The 13271-nt window shown below is 40.1% G+C and overlaps 1 protein-coding gene across 3 annotated transcripts in view; it reads right to left on the reverse strand.

Moving 5' to 3' along the window:
- Nucleotides 1–13271, reverse strand: part of FMO4 (flavin containing dimethylaniline monoxygenase 4) — a 41509-nt gene that overhangs the window by 3290 nt on the left and 24948 nt on the right. For 2 of the 3 annotated variants that reach the window (XM_020872150.2, XM_070474333.1), the window contains exons 5-8: nt 11499–11641; nt 10178–10377; nt 8739–9091; nt 6025–6094 (exon numbers count right to left, since the gene is read on the reverse strand). In XM_020872150.2, the coding sequence (XP_020727809.2) occupies nt 6025–6094; nt 8739–9091; nt 10178–10377; nt 11499–11641 (766 nt within the window). Of the gene's footprint in view, nt 1–361; nt 481–6024; nt 6095–8738; nt 9092–10177; nt 10378–11498; nt 11642–13271 lie in introns of all 3 variants that reach the window. The other variant, XM_070474334.1, reaches the window with a different exon arrangement.

Consider the following 13271-nt stretch of genomic DNA (forward strand, 5'->3'; position numbering starts at 1 on the left):
AAGATAATGTGAAGAAGAAATTCACATTTATTTACAAGTATAATGAATCATACATTGATAATGAAGAAGCAGTAGCAATATGATTATTTCATGGAAACCTGGCCTACATAATAATGAATGAATCATTATAAAATTTTTATGGTGTATGGTATTATAGTCATATTCATAGTACAGTATTGGAAACATTGTTACATTAAAAGAACCCCACTTACCTGTGATGATGGACTCTTTCTCCAAATATGAAAGAAAGAGGCATATTGTACAGTAATATAATTCTTTGAAATCAAAGTTAGAAACCAATAAGAAACCAATAAGAAAGCTAACACATTATTAATTTTATATTACTGTAAATGTCACTCACCTTATACCTATGCAAGGATGGGCTATCCACTCCCTGCAAGTCTTACACATGAAGTTCTATATGATAAATACTTAAGCAGTGATGGTGATGATGACACAAAAACTTCTCTTCTCTTCTTGCTGTACAGGTTTAGATTTTCACATGAAGACACATACACAACAGATAAATCTATTAACAGTGGGGCATGATGATTATTTACTATTCTTTAAGAGGAAGTGGATCATCATAAAGGTCTTTATCCTTGTTGTCTTCACATTGAGTAGGCAGAGGAGGAGGAAGGTAGGGGTTGATCTTGCTGTCTCAGGGTGGCAGAGGGAGAAGAGGTGAGGAGGTGGAAGGGGATGCTGGAGAGACAGGCATGTGTCGTGTAACTTTATGGAAATACTTATGTAACTTTATGGAAATACACTATAATTTCTGTCTGACTTTTTTGCTTTTTCACTTCTTTTAAAAATGTTTTTATATGATAACCAATTTTTCTTCCATCATTTGCTTAAGTTTCAGTGCCTGTATCATAGAAGGGTCCATGCTGTAAAAGAAGTCAAAATCAGTCTTAAATAACTGGAATCCTTTTGCCAGATTGTCTGATGTCAATTTGCTTTCTGGCACTGCTTCTCCTGTGTCTTCTTCCTCAGCCTCTTGCCCTGGTTTGGAAGCACTCATCCCCCTATCAAATTGTCTTCTGTCAACTCCTCTGGCGTGGGGTCTATTAGCTCTCGAATTTCTCCAAGATCCTTATCTTGAAACCCTTCACTACCCACCTTCCCCCCCCTCCCATGTCTACAGTCTCCTTCATGATTTCCTTGACTGGCTCCATTGTAAACCCTGTGAAGTCACACACAACGTCTGGACATGGTTTTCTCCGGCAGGAATTTACTGTTTCAGGCTTGGTGGCTTTCACTTTTTCTCTAACAACGATGGCATCTAAAGTGGTGTGATCCTTCCAGGCTTTCACGATATCCTCTTTATTGGGATTCTTTTCCATAGCACTGACAGTCATTTCCATAGAGCACTTCAAACGCTTTGTGTTCTGGGTGGCCAGGGGAGTATCCAATATCAAAAGAACTTTCAAAGACAGTCACTTATTGCCAAGGTGCTTTCTGATTTTAGGGACAGAGCAGTGAAGGAACTGGGTTTAATCCAGAAAAAGGGTTATCATTGTCCAGGCCTTCTTCTTGTACAATGAAAAGACTGGTAGCTGGTATTTATTTATCTTTTCCCTTAAAGGTTGGGGGGGGGAGGGGCGGTTAGCAGTTTTACAGTTAAGGGCAGTCCTGACTGTGAACCCATCCTCTAGAGAAAGGAATGGCAACCTACTCCAGTATTCTTGTCTGGAGAACTCCATGGACAGAGGAGCCTGGCGGGCTATATAGCCCATTGGTCACAAAGAGTCAGACACGACTGAACAACTAACGTGACCATGAACCCGACTGTATTTACACATGAATGTAGAGTTAGCCTATGCTTTCCTGCCTTAAATTCTCGTGTTCAGTTTTCCTCTCTAATAATAAATGTCCTTTGTGGCATTCTGCTATCCGCCATCCCTAGGATAGGGCACTCTTGTCTGCATTAAACACCGCTTCAGGCAGATATCCTTTTTCTCCAGTGACTGTCTTAACAGCATCCTGGAGCTCTGTCTGCTTCCTCTTGGTCAACAGAAGCTGCTCTTCCTATTATCTTGACTTTCTTTTTTAAAGACCCTGCTTTCTAAAATCAGGAAACCATCCTTCTCTAGCATTAAGTACTTCTTCACGTTTCTCTTGCTTTCAGTTGTCATATAACGACTTCACTATTTTTCAAATCTATAAAAGTCCATAAGTATGCCTTTCCTATAGCAATCCTGCACACATATAAAAGCTGCATTTTCAACACAAGGTGAAAAAATATTTCACAAAAAGTGCAAGATTTTCATGCCTGCTGGCACAGGTACAGTGATGCCTTCACAAATTTTCTTTTTTATAATGGTCCTTATGCTGAATTCATTTATTGTGAAATGACAGACAACTGCAGCTGCAGACCTCAGTCTATAGTACATGTCAAGCAATTCAACTTTTCTTGTAAATTTGGGACTTTTTTCTGCTTCTTGGGAGCACTTCCACCATTACTAGTGGCACTCTAATGGGTCCCGTGTTGTGATTCAAGGTTTACATTATTGCACGAATCACAATGAAAAATACATGAGAAATGTGAGAGATCACTTTTCACTGTGATATGAAATTTGCTGGAGAGATGAACTGTTCATGCAGAGATGATTAGGGTCATATATATGACATATTAAGCAGATATGTGAAACACTTGAGCTCATCACAATAGCAACAGAAGGTAGCTATGAAATTACTGCAGTACTGCTACAGTTAAATTTATGCTGTTATGATTTAACACTGCATCTTTACACTGTTTGGGTTTCCCATGTGGCTCAGTGGTAGAGAGTCTGCCTGCCAATGCAGAAAACACGGGTTTGATCGCTGGGTTGAGAAGATCCCCTAGAAGAGGAAATGTCAACCCACTCCGGTATTCTTGCTGGGATTATCCCATGGACAGAGGAACCTGGAGGGATGCAGTCTGTGGGGTCACAGAGTCAGACACGACTGATTGAGCACACATGCATGGTTTATACTTATTTATATTTATCTTGCTTGTGAATGCACAATGTAGGATCTGTGTTTCTGTGTGCAAGTTTTGATAAATGTTAAATTTTATAATAGATTTTTATATATTTGATGACAGTAAATGATAAAATAGACTAATATCTACCTATATTTTGCGCATTCATGACATATCTAACTTTTTCTTAATTTTTTCAATATTTCTAGGCTTTGTGATTTATCTGCCAGTGTTTTCAAATTGTCACAAACCTCCCTCAATTTTTCCAATATATTAAAAAAAAAAACTGCGTATAAGTGGACCCATGCAGTTCAAACCTGTATTGTTCAAGGGCCAAATGTATAGTGTATAGGAAGTTTCTATCCCTATCTATTTCTGTTATTAGTAAATTTTCATGATGTGCCAATGTCATTCTTTCACTTATTCATTCATTACTTCAATCAGTCAATCAGTCTTAAGTGTCTGTCACATGACAGGCATTATCCTAGGTGTTAGGAGTCCAGCAGTGAGTAAAACAAAGTCTTTGCTGTCAAGGAACTTACATTCCAACAGGGCAGAGCAGCAGGCTGTGAAAAACCCAGCCAGGGACTTTCCTGCTGGTCAGTGGTTAAGAGTCAGTGCTCCCACTATAGGGGGCACGGGTTCTATTCCTGGTCAGGTAACTAAGATCCTGTATGCCACTTGGCACAGTGAAAAACAAATTAAAAAAGCAACAAGTATTAAGAGGAATTATGAAGACTTACAAGGACAGGTAAAGGGGAGAGGCAACGATGAGACTGGGTGGGTTGCCATTTCACGCAGTGTTCTTAGAGAAGGCTTCTCTCTGATGAGGGGGTATTTGAACAGAGTGAGGCAACAGGTATGGGGTAGGGGGCAGAACATTCCAGGCAGAGGAGACAGTAAGTGCAAAGGTTCTGGGGCATGCCTGAAGCCCACGGAGCTGTCTGGAGTGACTGGAGTAGTGTGAGAAAGGTGGGAGAACAGGAGACAATGAGGGCATAGAGGGAGCTGTTGCCTGGATGGGTGCAGAGCTGCAGGGAAGTTTCTGGGAGTGAAATGGGAAGCAGAGGGTTTTCAACAGAAGAGCAATGTGGCATTGTTCACTCTTGTGTGGAGTCAAGAGGAGACCATAGAAGAGAAGAGACGAGGCACAGAGACAAGATAAGAGGTGACTGCAAGTGTCCTGGTGAGAGGCCACGGTGGCCTGTTCTGGGGTGGTTAGTAGCCAGGGTAGTGAGAGGGGCTGGATTCTGAATTTGTCTGAGGGTAAGAGTTAACAGTATTTGCTGAGGATGTGACAGAAAAAGAGGAAAAGAGATCACTCCAAGGTTTTTGACTGTTCAACTGGAGTAAGTAGCCATCGACCGAGAAGGGGAAAGCCTCAGAGCAGCCCACGTGCCGCTGGAGGTTGAGGGTTAGTTTCCAGACATGTTGGATTGGAGACACCAGGACTTCCCTGGTGGCCAAGTGGTTAAGAATCCACCTTGCACTCGGGTTCAATCCCTGGTCAGGGAACTATGATACCACGAGTCACAGAGAATCAAAGCCCACGTGCCACAACAAAAGATCTCATATGATGCAGTGAAGATCCTGTGTGCCACAATGAAGACCTGAGGCAGCCAAATACATAATAATTTTTTTTTTTTAAGTTCGAGATACCTATTACATATCTTAAGTGTAGATACCTAGAGGGAGTTGTTTTAGGATTTGGAATTCCAAGGAGAGATCTGGGTTAGAGACCCAAGTTTGGGAGCCATGAGTACATGATGTTATTTAAAGCCACAGGCCTGGTGAGGTTACCCACTAGTGTTATCAGGAGTAAGAAGAGGTCCGAGGATTAAGGTTTGGGTTCACCAATTTTTAGGAGTGAGGAAGAGGAGACACTTGTAAATATAGAGAAAGAATGGCCTGAGAAGTAGGAGAACAAAGAGAACAGGGTTTTGGGGCCAAGCCTCTTGATGAAAGTGAAAGAGGAGAGTGAAAATGTTGGCTTAAAGCTTAACATTCAGAAAACTAAGATCATGGCATCTAGTCCCATCACCTCATGGGAAATAGATGGGGAGACAGTGGAGACAGTGTCAAACTTTATTTTTTGGGCTCCAAAATCACTGCGGATGGTGACTGCAGCCATGAAATTAAAAGACGCTTACTCCTTGGAAGGAAAGTTATGACCAACCTAGATAGCATATTAAAAAGCAGAGACATTACTTTGCCAACAAAGGCCTGTCTGGTCAAGGCTATGGTTTTTCCAGTGGTCATGTATGGATGTGAGAGTTGGACTGTGAAGAAAGCTGAGTACTAAAGAATTGATGCTTTTGAACTGTGGTGTTGGAGAAGACTCTTGAGAGTCCCTTGGACTGCAAGGAGATCCAACCAGTCCATCCTAAAGGAGATCAGTCCTGAGTGTTCATTGGAAGGACTGATGCTGAAGCTGAAACTCCACTACTTTGGCCACCTCATGCAAAGAGTTGACTCGTTGGAAAAGACCCTGATGCTGGGAGGGATTGGGGGCAGGAGGAGAAGGGGACGACAGAGGATGAGATGGCTGGATGGCATCACCGACTCGATGGGCATGAGTTTGAGTAAACTCCAGGAGTTGGTGATGGACAGGGAAGCCTGGCGTGCTGTGATTCATGGGGTCGCAAAGAGTCGGACACGACTGAGCGACTGAACTGAACTGAACTGAAACAAAGGATTGCAATTGTCTAGGGCCAGGTTCTGTGTTCTGCTGAGGCAACCTGAAGCCCCTACCAGGCACATCATCTAAAGCCAAAAATCAAATTTTTGTTTTGACTGCACTGTGTGACATGCAGGGATCTCAGTTCCCTGACCAGAGACTGAACTCATGCCCCACTGCAGTGAAAGCATGGAGTCTTAACCACTGGACCACAAATCTAGCTGGTGGAAGAGTTAGGATGAAAAATATATTCTTCTGGCTCATAATGCAATTATTTCCAACTTGCCCCACTGCTTCCCTAGGAGTGGCTTTTATATTGAAAAAAATGTTTTGTAGTGAAATATAATGGTAAATTTTCCCTGTAGCAGGCTATTTTTCATACCTTTCTATGAGCTGCTCCTTCTTCATAGCCTCAGCCATCAGTTTTTGAGATGGTGGTATCTTACAGAGTCCTGTGAGAAAAGCCAGAAGAACAACACCAAAGTCACATGTGGCTCTTCCTTTGAGTTCTCTTCCCCCTCATTTCTGGCCTCCCACTGCTTCAACCTCAGAACATGTGATTGCAAAAGCTTAGAATGGGATTGGGGCTTTCCCAAGGTGGTAAAGAATCTGCTTGCAATGCAGGAGCTGCAAGAGATGTGGGTTTGATCCCTGGGTCAGAAGATTCCCTGAAGGAAGGCATGGCAACCCACTCTGGTATTCTTGCCTGGAGAATTTCATGGACAGAGGGCCTAGCAGGCTATAGTCTCTGGGATCGCAAAGAGTCAGACACAACTGAGTGACTTAGCACAGCACACAGTACAGAGTGGGAATAGAGTACAGAGGATAATTTTCTGGAGGTAAAATCCCTCTCTGAACTTACTTAACCAGGCTACTTACTAATCTACATGAGAAAGCTCTGATTTAGCCCTGGAGTGTACTTGCCACTGGGATCATTGTATCCTGTATAAAGCTGTAAAGATTCCACTTGGTGGTACCCACGTTTCCCTTGCAGGGTCTCTGGAGAGGCATGCAATCACTACTGTGGTGTGATCTAATAAAGTTTTGTTTTGTCAGTTCTATCATTCTCATAAGCATTTTTGAGCTCATTATAAAACACTTAAAAAACCCAGGTAATATAATTTAAAAAGACACATGTGCCCCAGTGTTCACTGCAGCAGTATTTATAATAGGTAGGACACAGAAGCAAACTAGATGTCCATTGACAGATGAATGGATAAAGAAGTTGTGGTACATATATACAATGGAATATTACTCAGCCATGAAAAGGAATGAATTTGCATCAGTTCTAGTGAGGTGCATGTGTGCATGATAAGTTGCTTCAGTCATGTCTGACTCTTGTGACCCTTGGACTGTAGCCCACCAGGCTCCTCTATCCATAGGATTCTCCAGGCAAGAATACTGGAGTGGGTTGCCATGCCTTCCTCCAGGGGATCATCCCAACCCAGGTGGATGAACCTGAAACCTGTTATACAGAGTGAAGTAAGTCAGAAAGAGAGAAACAAATATTGCATATTAACTCATATATATGGCATCTAGAAAAATGGTACTGATGAGCCTATTTGTGAAGTAGGAATAGAGACACATAGAGAACAGACTTGTGGACACAGCAGGGGAAGAGGGTGGGATGAACTGAGAGAATAGCACTGAAACATATATATTACCGTATGTAAAACAGATTGCTAGTGGGAATTTGCTAGTGGGAACTGGCACTCATCTTGGTGCTCTGTGACAACCTAGCGGGGTGGAATGGGGTTGGGGGGGTGGGAGGGAGGCTCAAGAGGGAGAGAATATATGTATACTTATGGCTGACTCATGGTGTTGTATGGCAGAAACCAACACAACATTGTAAAGCAATTATTCTCCAATTAAAAAAATAATTACCCCCCCAAAACCCAGGTACTTGAGTCTTCTGTGTTTTTAATATAATTGGAGAATGCTGTAAAAGCACTTTAATTTGGCTTAAATAAACATTTGGATAATTTAATAAAAGACCATGGAATTTTTTGTGTAATACAAATAAATGAGATTCCTAATCACCTTCTCCTCCCTTCACTCCACCTCCTGCCACCACCCCATTAAAATACTATGGCTGTCAATTTAGGAGAACATTTTAAAGTATAGTTGATATACATTACATTTGTGCAGTGTGAGGGAAGTTGGTACTACTTAATACTGTATTATATGCTATTTATAAATTATTGGTGATTTTTATTCATTAAGGGCAAAATTCTGCTAAAGGACAAATTATTGGCTCAACTGTGATTATTGTTTATATTTTTACAAATGTAATAATACAAATCCAATTCTTTACAATGCTTATGTATGTAAAACTTGCCCTGGAGAGGTATGATAATACTAGTAAAAGTAAGAATGACAGCTGTCAGTGAATGAGCATTTACTCAGTGCCAAGTACTGTGTTAATTGCTTTGTAGACATTATTCATTTTACAAAACTCTTATGAGAGAGGTTTTATTATTCCCATTTTAACAAAGGGGCTGAAATTTAAAGAGGTTCTTGCAAAGCTAATGAGTTGGGATTGGACTGGGATTGGACTCTGGTAGCCCTGACTCTGTCACTTGTGTTCTGACAGTGATAACTGACAACCATCAGTGCCCAGGGTCTACAGTGTTTATATGGGCATTTCTTGAAAGTCACTATCTTCTTAGACCCCAACTTTATTCACAGTGTATATTACTCCCAATTTCTTTCTTAAGAAGCAATATAAAACTCTACTGCTAGTGATAAATGGAAAGATAGGAGTAAACAGACTAGACTAGACTTGATTCAACTGCAGCAGAAGAAAACGGGATCCTGAGTACTCCCTCAGCTACTCTGCAAAGTGTGATTATTCTGTTGTTCAGGTTTATCCTATCCACAGAGTCAAATCCTCTTTTCCCACTCACTTTCCCCACTCACATTAGTGATATAAGCACAGTCACTATAATATTACATACATACAAAATTAATTCTTCATTAAATTTTTTTTTGGATATTTTATGGTACTTTAGCTCACATTTGTTGGATTTTAGATCAGTCTCAAGGGACTGATTTCAAGACTCAGTTCACAATGGGCTTTAAGTAGAGTCCAGGTACCTTTGAATACTCTTGTGGCCCATCGCGCTTGGAGCTCTGTGCCTGCTAAGATGGATCCTGTAAGGTGGATGAAGCCAATCATAGCTAATGTTGTCTTCTCTAGGTTTGAGGGAAAGACCAGCTTATATAGGAATATCTTCTTTGTACAAAGGGTTTTGAGAGGTTCTTCAAAAAAGGGAAAAGAATATGTGTATCCTGTAGTGAAGATCACAGCATCAATGTTTTCTTCCACTGTCCCGTCTTCAAAGACAGCAGAGGTTTCTGTGAACTCCTTCAGGCTGGTTTTAATAGTGACTGTCCCACAGAGGATACAGGTTGGCAGCTCATCATTCACAATCATTTTTGGTTTTTTCCTTTGACACAGAGGAGAAAATTATTCACTGTAGCTATATTTATGAGACACTCATCAAATGATTTATTTAGTCAGTTCAAAATAATTACCTGCCAAGTCAAGGGAGTAAATTGACTAATGTCTAATTGTCTATTCTCAAGTTGTCATTTGCTGTTTCTATAACAAGTTTTGTTTTCCTGCTCCCAGTAGAAGGCATGTAGAAATTGACTAAACCTATTTTTTCCTGTGTGGTTTAAAATTCTCTCTCCCTTGGAATTAATTTCTGGAGCAATGTCAGGATCAAGTATATGACAGTCCATTTGATAATCAGTTTTGGATCTCACATCACCCAGGCCTCAAAGATTGACATTTGGCAAAGAGGAAATTGCAAAAAACTTTTTGGATTAAAAAATTTGTATCTATTTACTAATGGATTTTCATTGTGAACATATTTTCATATATGAACATTTTCATATTTTCATTATGGGCATCATTCTACCTAATTGCAGCAGACAAGATGTCTATAAAATTTATATATTGAATCATTCATTGTTATTCATTTTTTCCATAAGTGAAAGCCATCTTACCAAAGAAAAACTATTTGGGTCAAGCATTTAATAAAAATCACAACTTTATATGCATTTCCAAGGTTTTCTTTTTTCTTGCCAGTGTGTAGGGCTATACAGATGTATATTAAAATATATAATTCTAGGGATTCCTTTTGGCAATTCATACTTCTAATCATTCAGCGAGTGTGGACATTTATTAAAGGTTAGTGAGAGCTGGCCATCTGTGCTCACTGGTGCTGTTATTTACTTGTGAATGGTAGCCAACCTGAGAACACTCAAGGCCACTTTAATCCTGATTTTCAAACTGGAAATAAAGTTTCCATCCTTCTTTCTTCATTTACTAGTCTGCTACCAGACAGAGAATACTCCTATTTCAAGACCTTCTGTGGTACTGATGGACATTGTCTTAAGAAAATAAGCTTAGAAAAGGATAAACAAAGGCAAAGTCACAATTATTGGACATTTTAAGTTCTGAATTAAAGAGAATGAGAAATATTGATTAAATAACTTTACCATTAAATAAAAATATAATTAAATACCCCTTAGTAATATTTAATCCGTAATTCACATGGTCAAATCTTTTATTGAGGCGCCTCTCTTGAATCCACTTCAGAATACAGGAGGGCAGAACTTGTGCAATAAAGTTGTGGTGTCTTCTTAAAACCATCATATTAAATGGGTAGCCCCCATCTGAAGAGCGGTTGATAACCCAGGTACCAGTTCTAGTACTGAGAAGTACCTAAAAATAAGGCAAGAAGGCTAAATACATGTACATCATTTTGTAGTATTTTTCTTCAGTATATTTCAAGTGGTCTTATAACATTCTGGTCTTATAACAACAGAGGACTAGTGAATTTGTACACAGATCTACAAATGACTGGGCTTCCCTGGTGGCTCAGTTGGTAAAGAATCTGCCTGCAATGCAGGAGACCCGGATTCGATCGCTGGGTCAGGCACATCCCCTGGAGAAGGGAACGGCAGCCTGCTCCAGGGTTCTTGCCTGGAGAATTCCATGGACAAAGGAGCCTGGTGGTCTACAGTCCATGGGGTTGCAAAGCGTAGGACATGACTGAATGATTAACACTACCTACAAATGACTAGTTATTCCAACTGCTGTCATTGTTTTCATAATCACTTTGACTAATCTATGTATCAGTTAAATATTCTCATCATGTTTAAAGAATAGTAGATATGTGCTGTTTATCTGGCAATTTTTTACATAAATAATATGGAATTTAAAGTGAGTTTTGAGATAGCAATTTTAGCTGAATTAAATAAAAATCTACTATTTCCACATCTAATCATTGTCTTATAACATGATAAAGTGGAATAGATTTCTAATTGGTGAACCTATGCTTGGGATTTCTAAAATCATTATGTATACATCTTGGGCAAAGTAAGAGGTGCTTTTACCTCAAAACAAAGTATAAGTCTGACTCCTAATTGAAGAGATGTTCAGAAAACAAACTCCCTTTTCCCTTTGTATGTGGGAGTTTTTCCAGAATTACTGAGACTATGTAAAAGAAAGATAGTTGATGTGGGCAGAGCAATTTGCCCATTTGACCTTGTTCCAGGAGCTCCTCTGAAAAATACCTAGTGGTTTGGCATCCATACAGTTTTCCTCGACCCTTCTTGGAGATGGTTCAGTTCTGTAAAGCATGCATCACAAAAGGCTTTATGGATTTTCAAGATTTCCTTTTCTCATTTACCCTGTTTCCACATAATTTAGCAAATGTGGAATTCAGCAATTCCACATAATTTCAACATATTTTGGCCAGTGTGTTTTATATCCTTGAATACCACCTTCCGGACCCCAGAAGTGATGCTAGGGGTGGGAATGCAGATTCAGAGATGGTGTACCTGAGCTGCGGTTCGACTGAGCTCCACGGCAATGTCTGCTCCAGTGTTTCCAAGACCAATCACTAAGACGCGTTTGCCCTGAAAGCCTGCTGGGATCTTGTACTCTTGGCTGTGTAGGATCTGGCCTTTAAACTTATGGATTCCTGAGGGGAAGGAGGGATCAGAAATATCTAGAGTTATAACTCCTTTAGTTGGCAGGCATAGGATCTTTGGGAAAGGGGGCATCTCAGTAACATGGCAGCACTTTGCTTCTGCTGCCAATTGCAGGAAGTAGAATCAGTGTACCATCTGCTAGCCCACTGGATACTGTAAGCCCCGATATTGGTGTAGTACAACATGCCTTGTTAAAAACATAGGAGAACTTATATTTCTGTGTGTTCCATTTTAAAGCAATTAGGGAAATCAAGCTTACTGTAGACGATAATAAGAAACATCTCATGCATGACCCTGAACATCCTAGACAAGATGAATTGGGTTAGCCAAGTTCATTTGGGTTTTTCTGGATGATTGTATGGAAAAACCCACACAAACTTACTGGACAACCCAATAAATTGTTGATGCTTTATTTTACCCAACAGTATACTCTACCAGAATGTGATTTATGAATACATTAATAACATATTTACAGATTGAATTAAAACTCCTTAAATTTTGTAGCATGTTTTCATGTAAGTAATTATTCTTGTTATTTAGGCTTGTTACTTAGTGCTTATTTTACTTTGTGTTTTATTACACACTTATTGAACTTTCCAGGTGGCTCAGTGGTAAAGAATCCACCTGCCACCTTGGGTTCAATCCCTGGGTTGGAAAGATCCCTGGAGTAGGAAATGGCAACCCACTCCAGTATTCTTGCCTGGGAAATCTCATGGAAAAAGGAGTCTGGTGTGCTGCAGTTCACGGTATTGCAAAGAGTTGGACACAACTGAGCATGTATGCATACAGTTACTTTTTTTATTATACTATATGCTTATTTATAACTTTATTCTTTTGTTATTTATATTTATATTTCTCACTGATCTTTCAAACTCCAAACACTGTCAACAGAAGTATCACTATTATGATATTTATATACTGTATATGAAAAGGGCTACCAAATATTTCTTCTCATGATTTTTTTTGGAAGTTATCTTATTGGCATCTATAACAGACATAAACTGTGGGTTCATACAATACTAAGAATTGTAGTAACAGTGGCAGCAGAGCTATTTACAGTGATGGCTGTCACTGGCAAAGTCCATTAACAATTCCCAAGAAATAGAAGTAGAATCTGAGTAATCAAGTCTCACTTTTTTCTTTTCCTTTGTACTTAGTCTAGTTTCACTTGATTATAGGATATCCTGTGCAGAGGCCTTGTACCCAGCATTTCAGACTAGAGTTCCTAGTGTGAAAAGGCTGCGCCTCATCCTTAGGCTCAGCAGAACATGTGTAGAAGTGCTGTGCGGGATGCCTCAATTTGAGATGGTGGCAGGGTGTGATGGGCAGAGATGCTGCACCTGGCACTACGATCTGGAGCCATGAGCAGCGCGGCTGTGCCTGACCCTTGAGAACTCCACACTCTTTCCCACTGATGAGGTACCTATAGAGCAGCCCCAGAGTCGGCCTGTTGGGGAAAGCTCTTCTTGAGAGCACAATCTCACACATCTCCATTCTCTGATGAGAGAATAAAACTTACTTTTACTTTTGATCTGACTTGGGTTCATTCTTATTGACTTGAATGATTTGGGGCAGGAATATTGCTGGGGACTGACTCAAAAGGGTCAGTCTAACACCCAG

The sequence above is a fragment of the Odocoileus virginianus genome, chromosome 11, assembly GCF_023699985.2.
Source record: "Odocoileus virginianus isolate 20LAN1187 ecotype Illinois chromosome 11, Ovbor_1.2, whole genome shotgun sequence".
Classification (NCBI taxonomy): domain Eukaryota; kingdom Metazoa; phylum Chordata; class Mammalia; order Artiodactyla; family Cervidae; genus Odocoileus; species Odocoileus virginianus.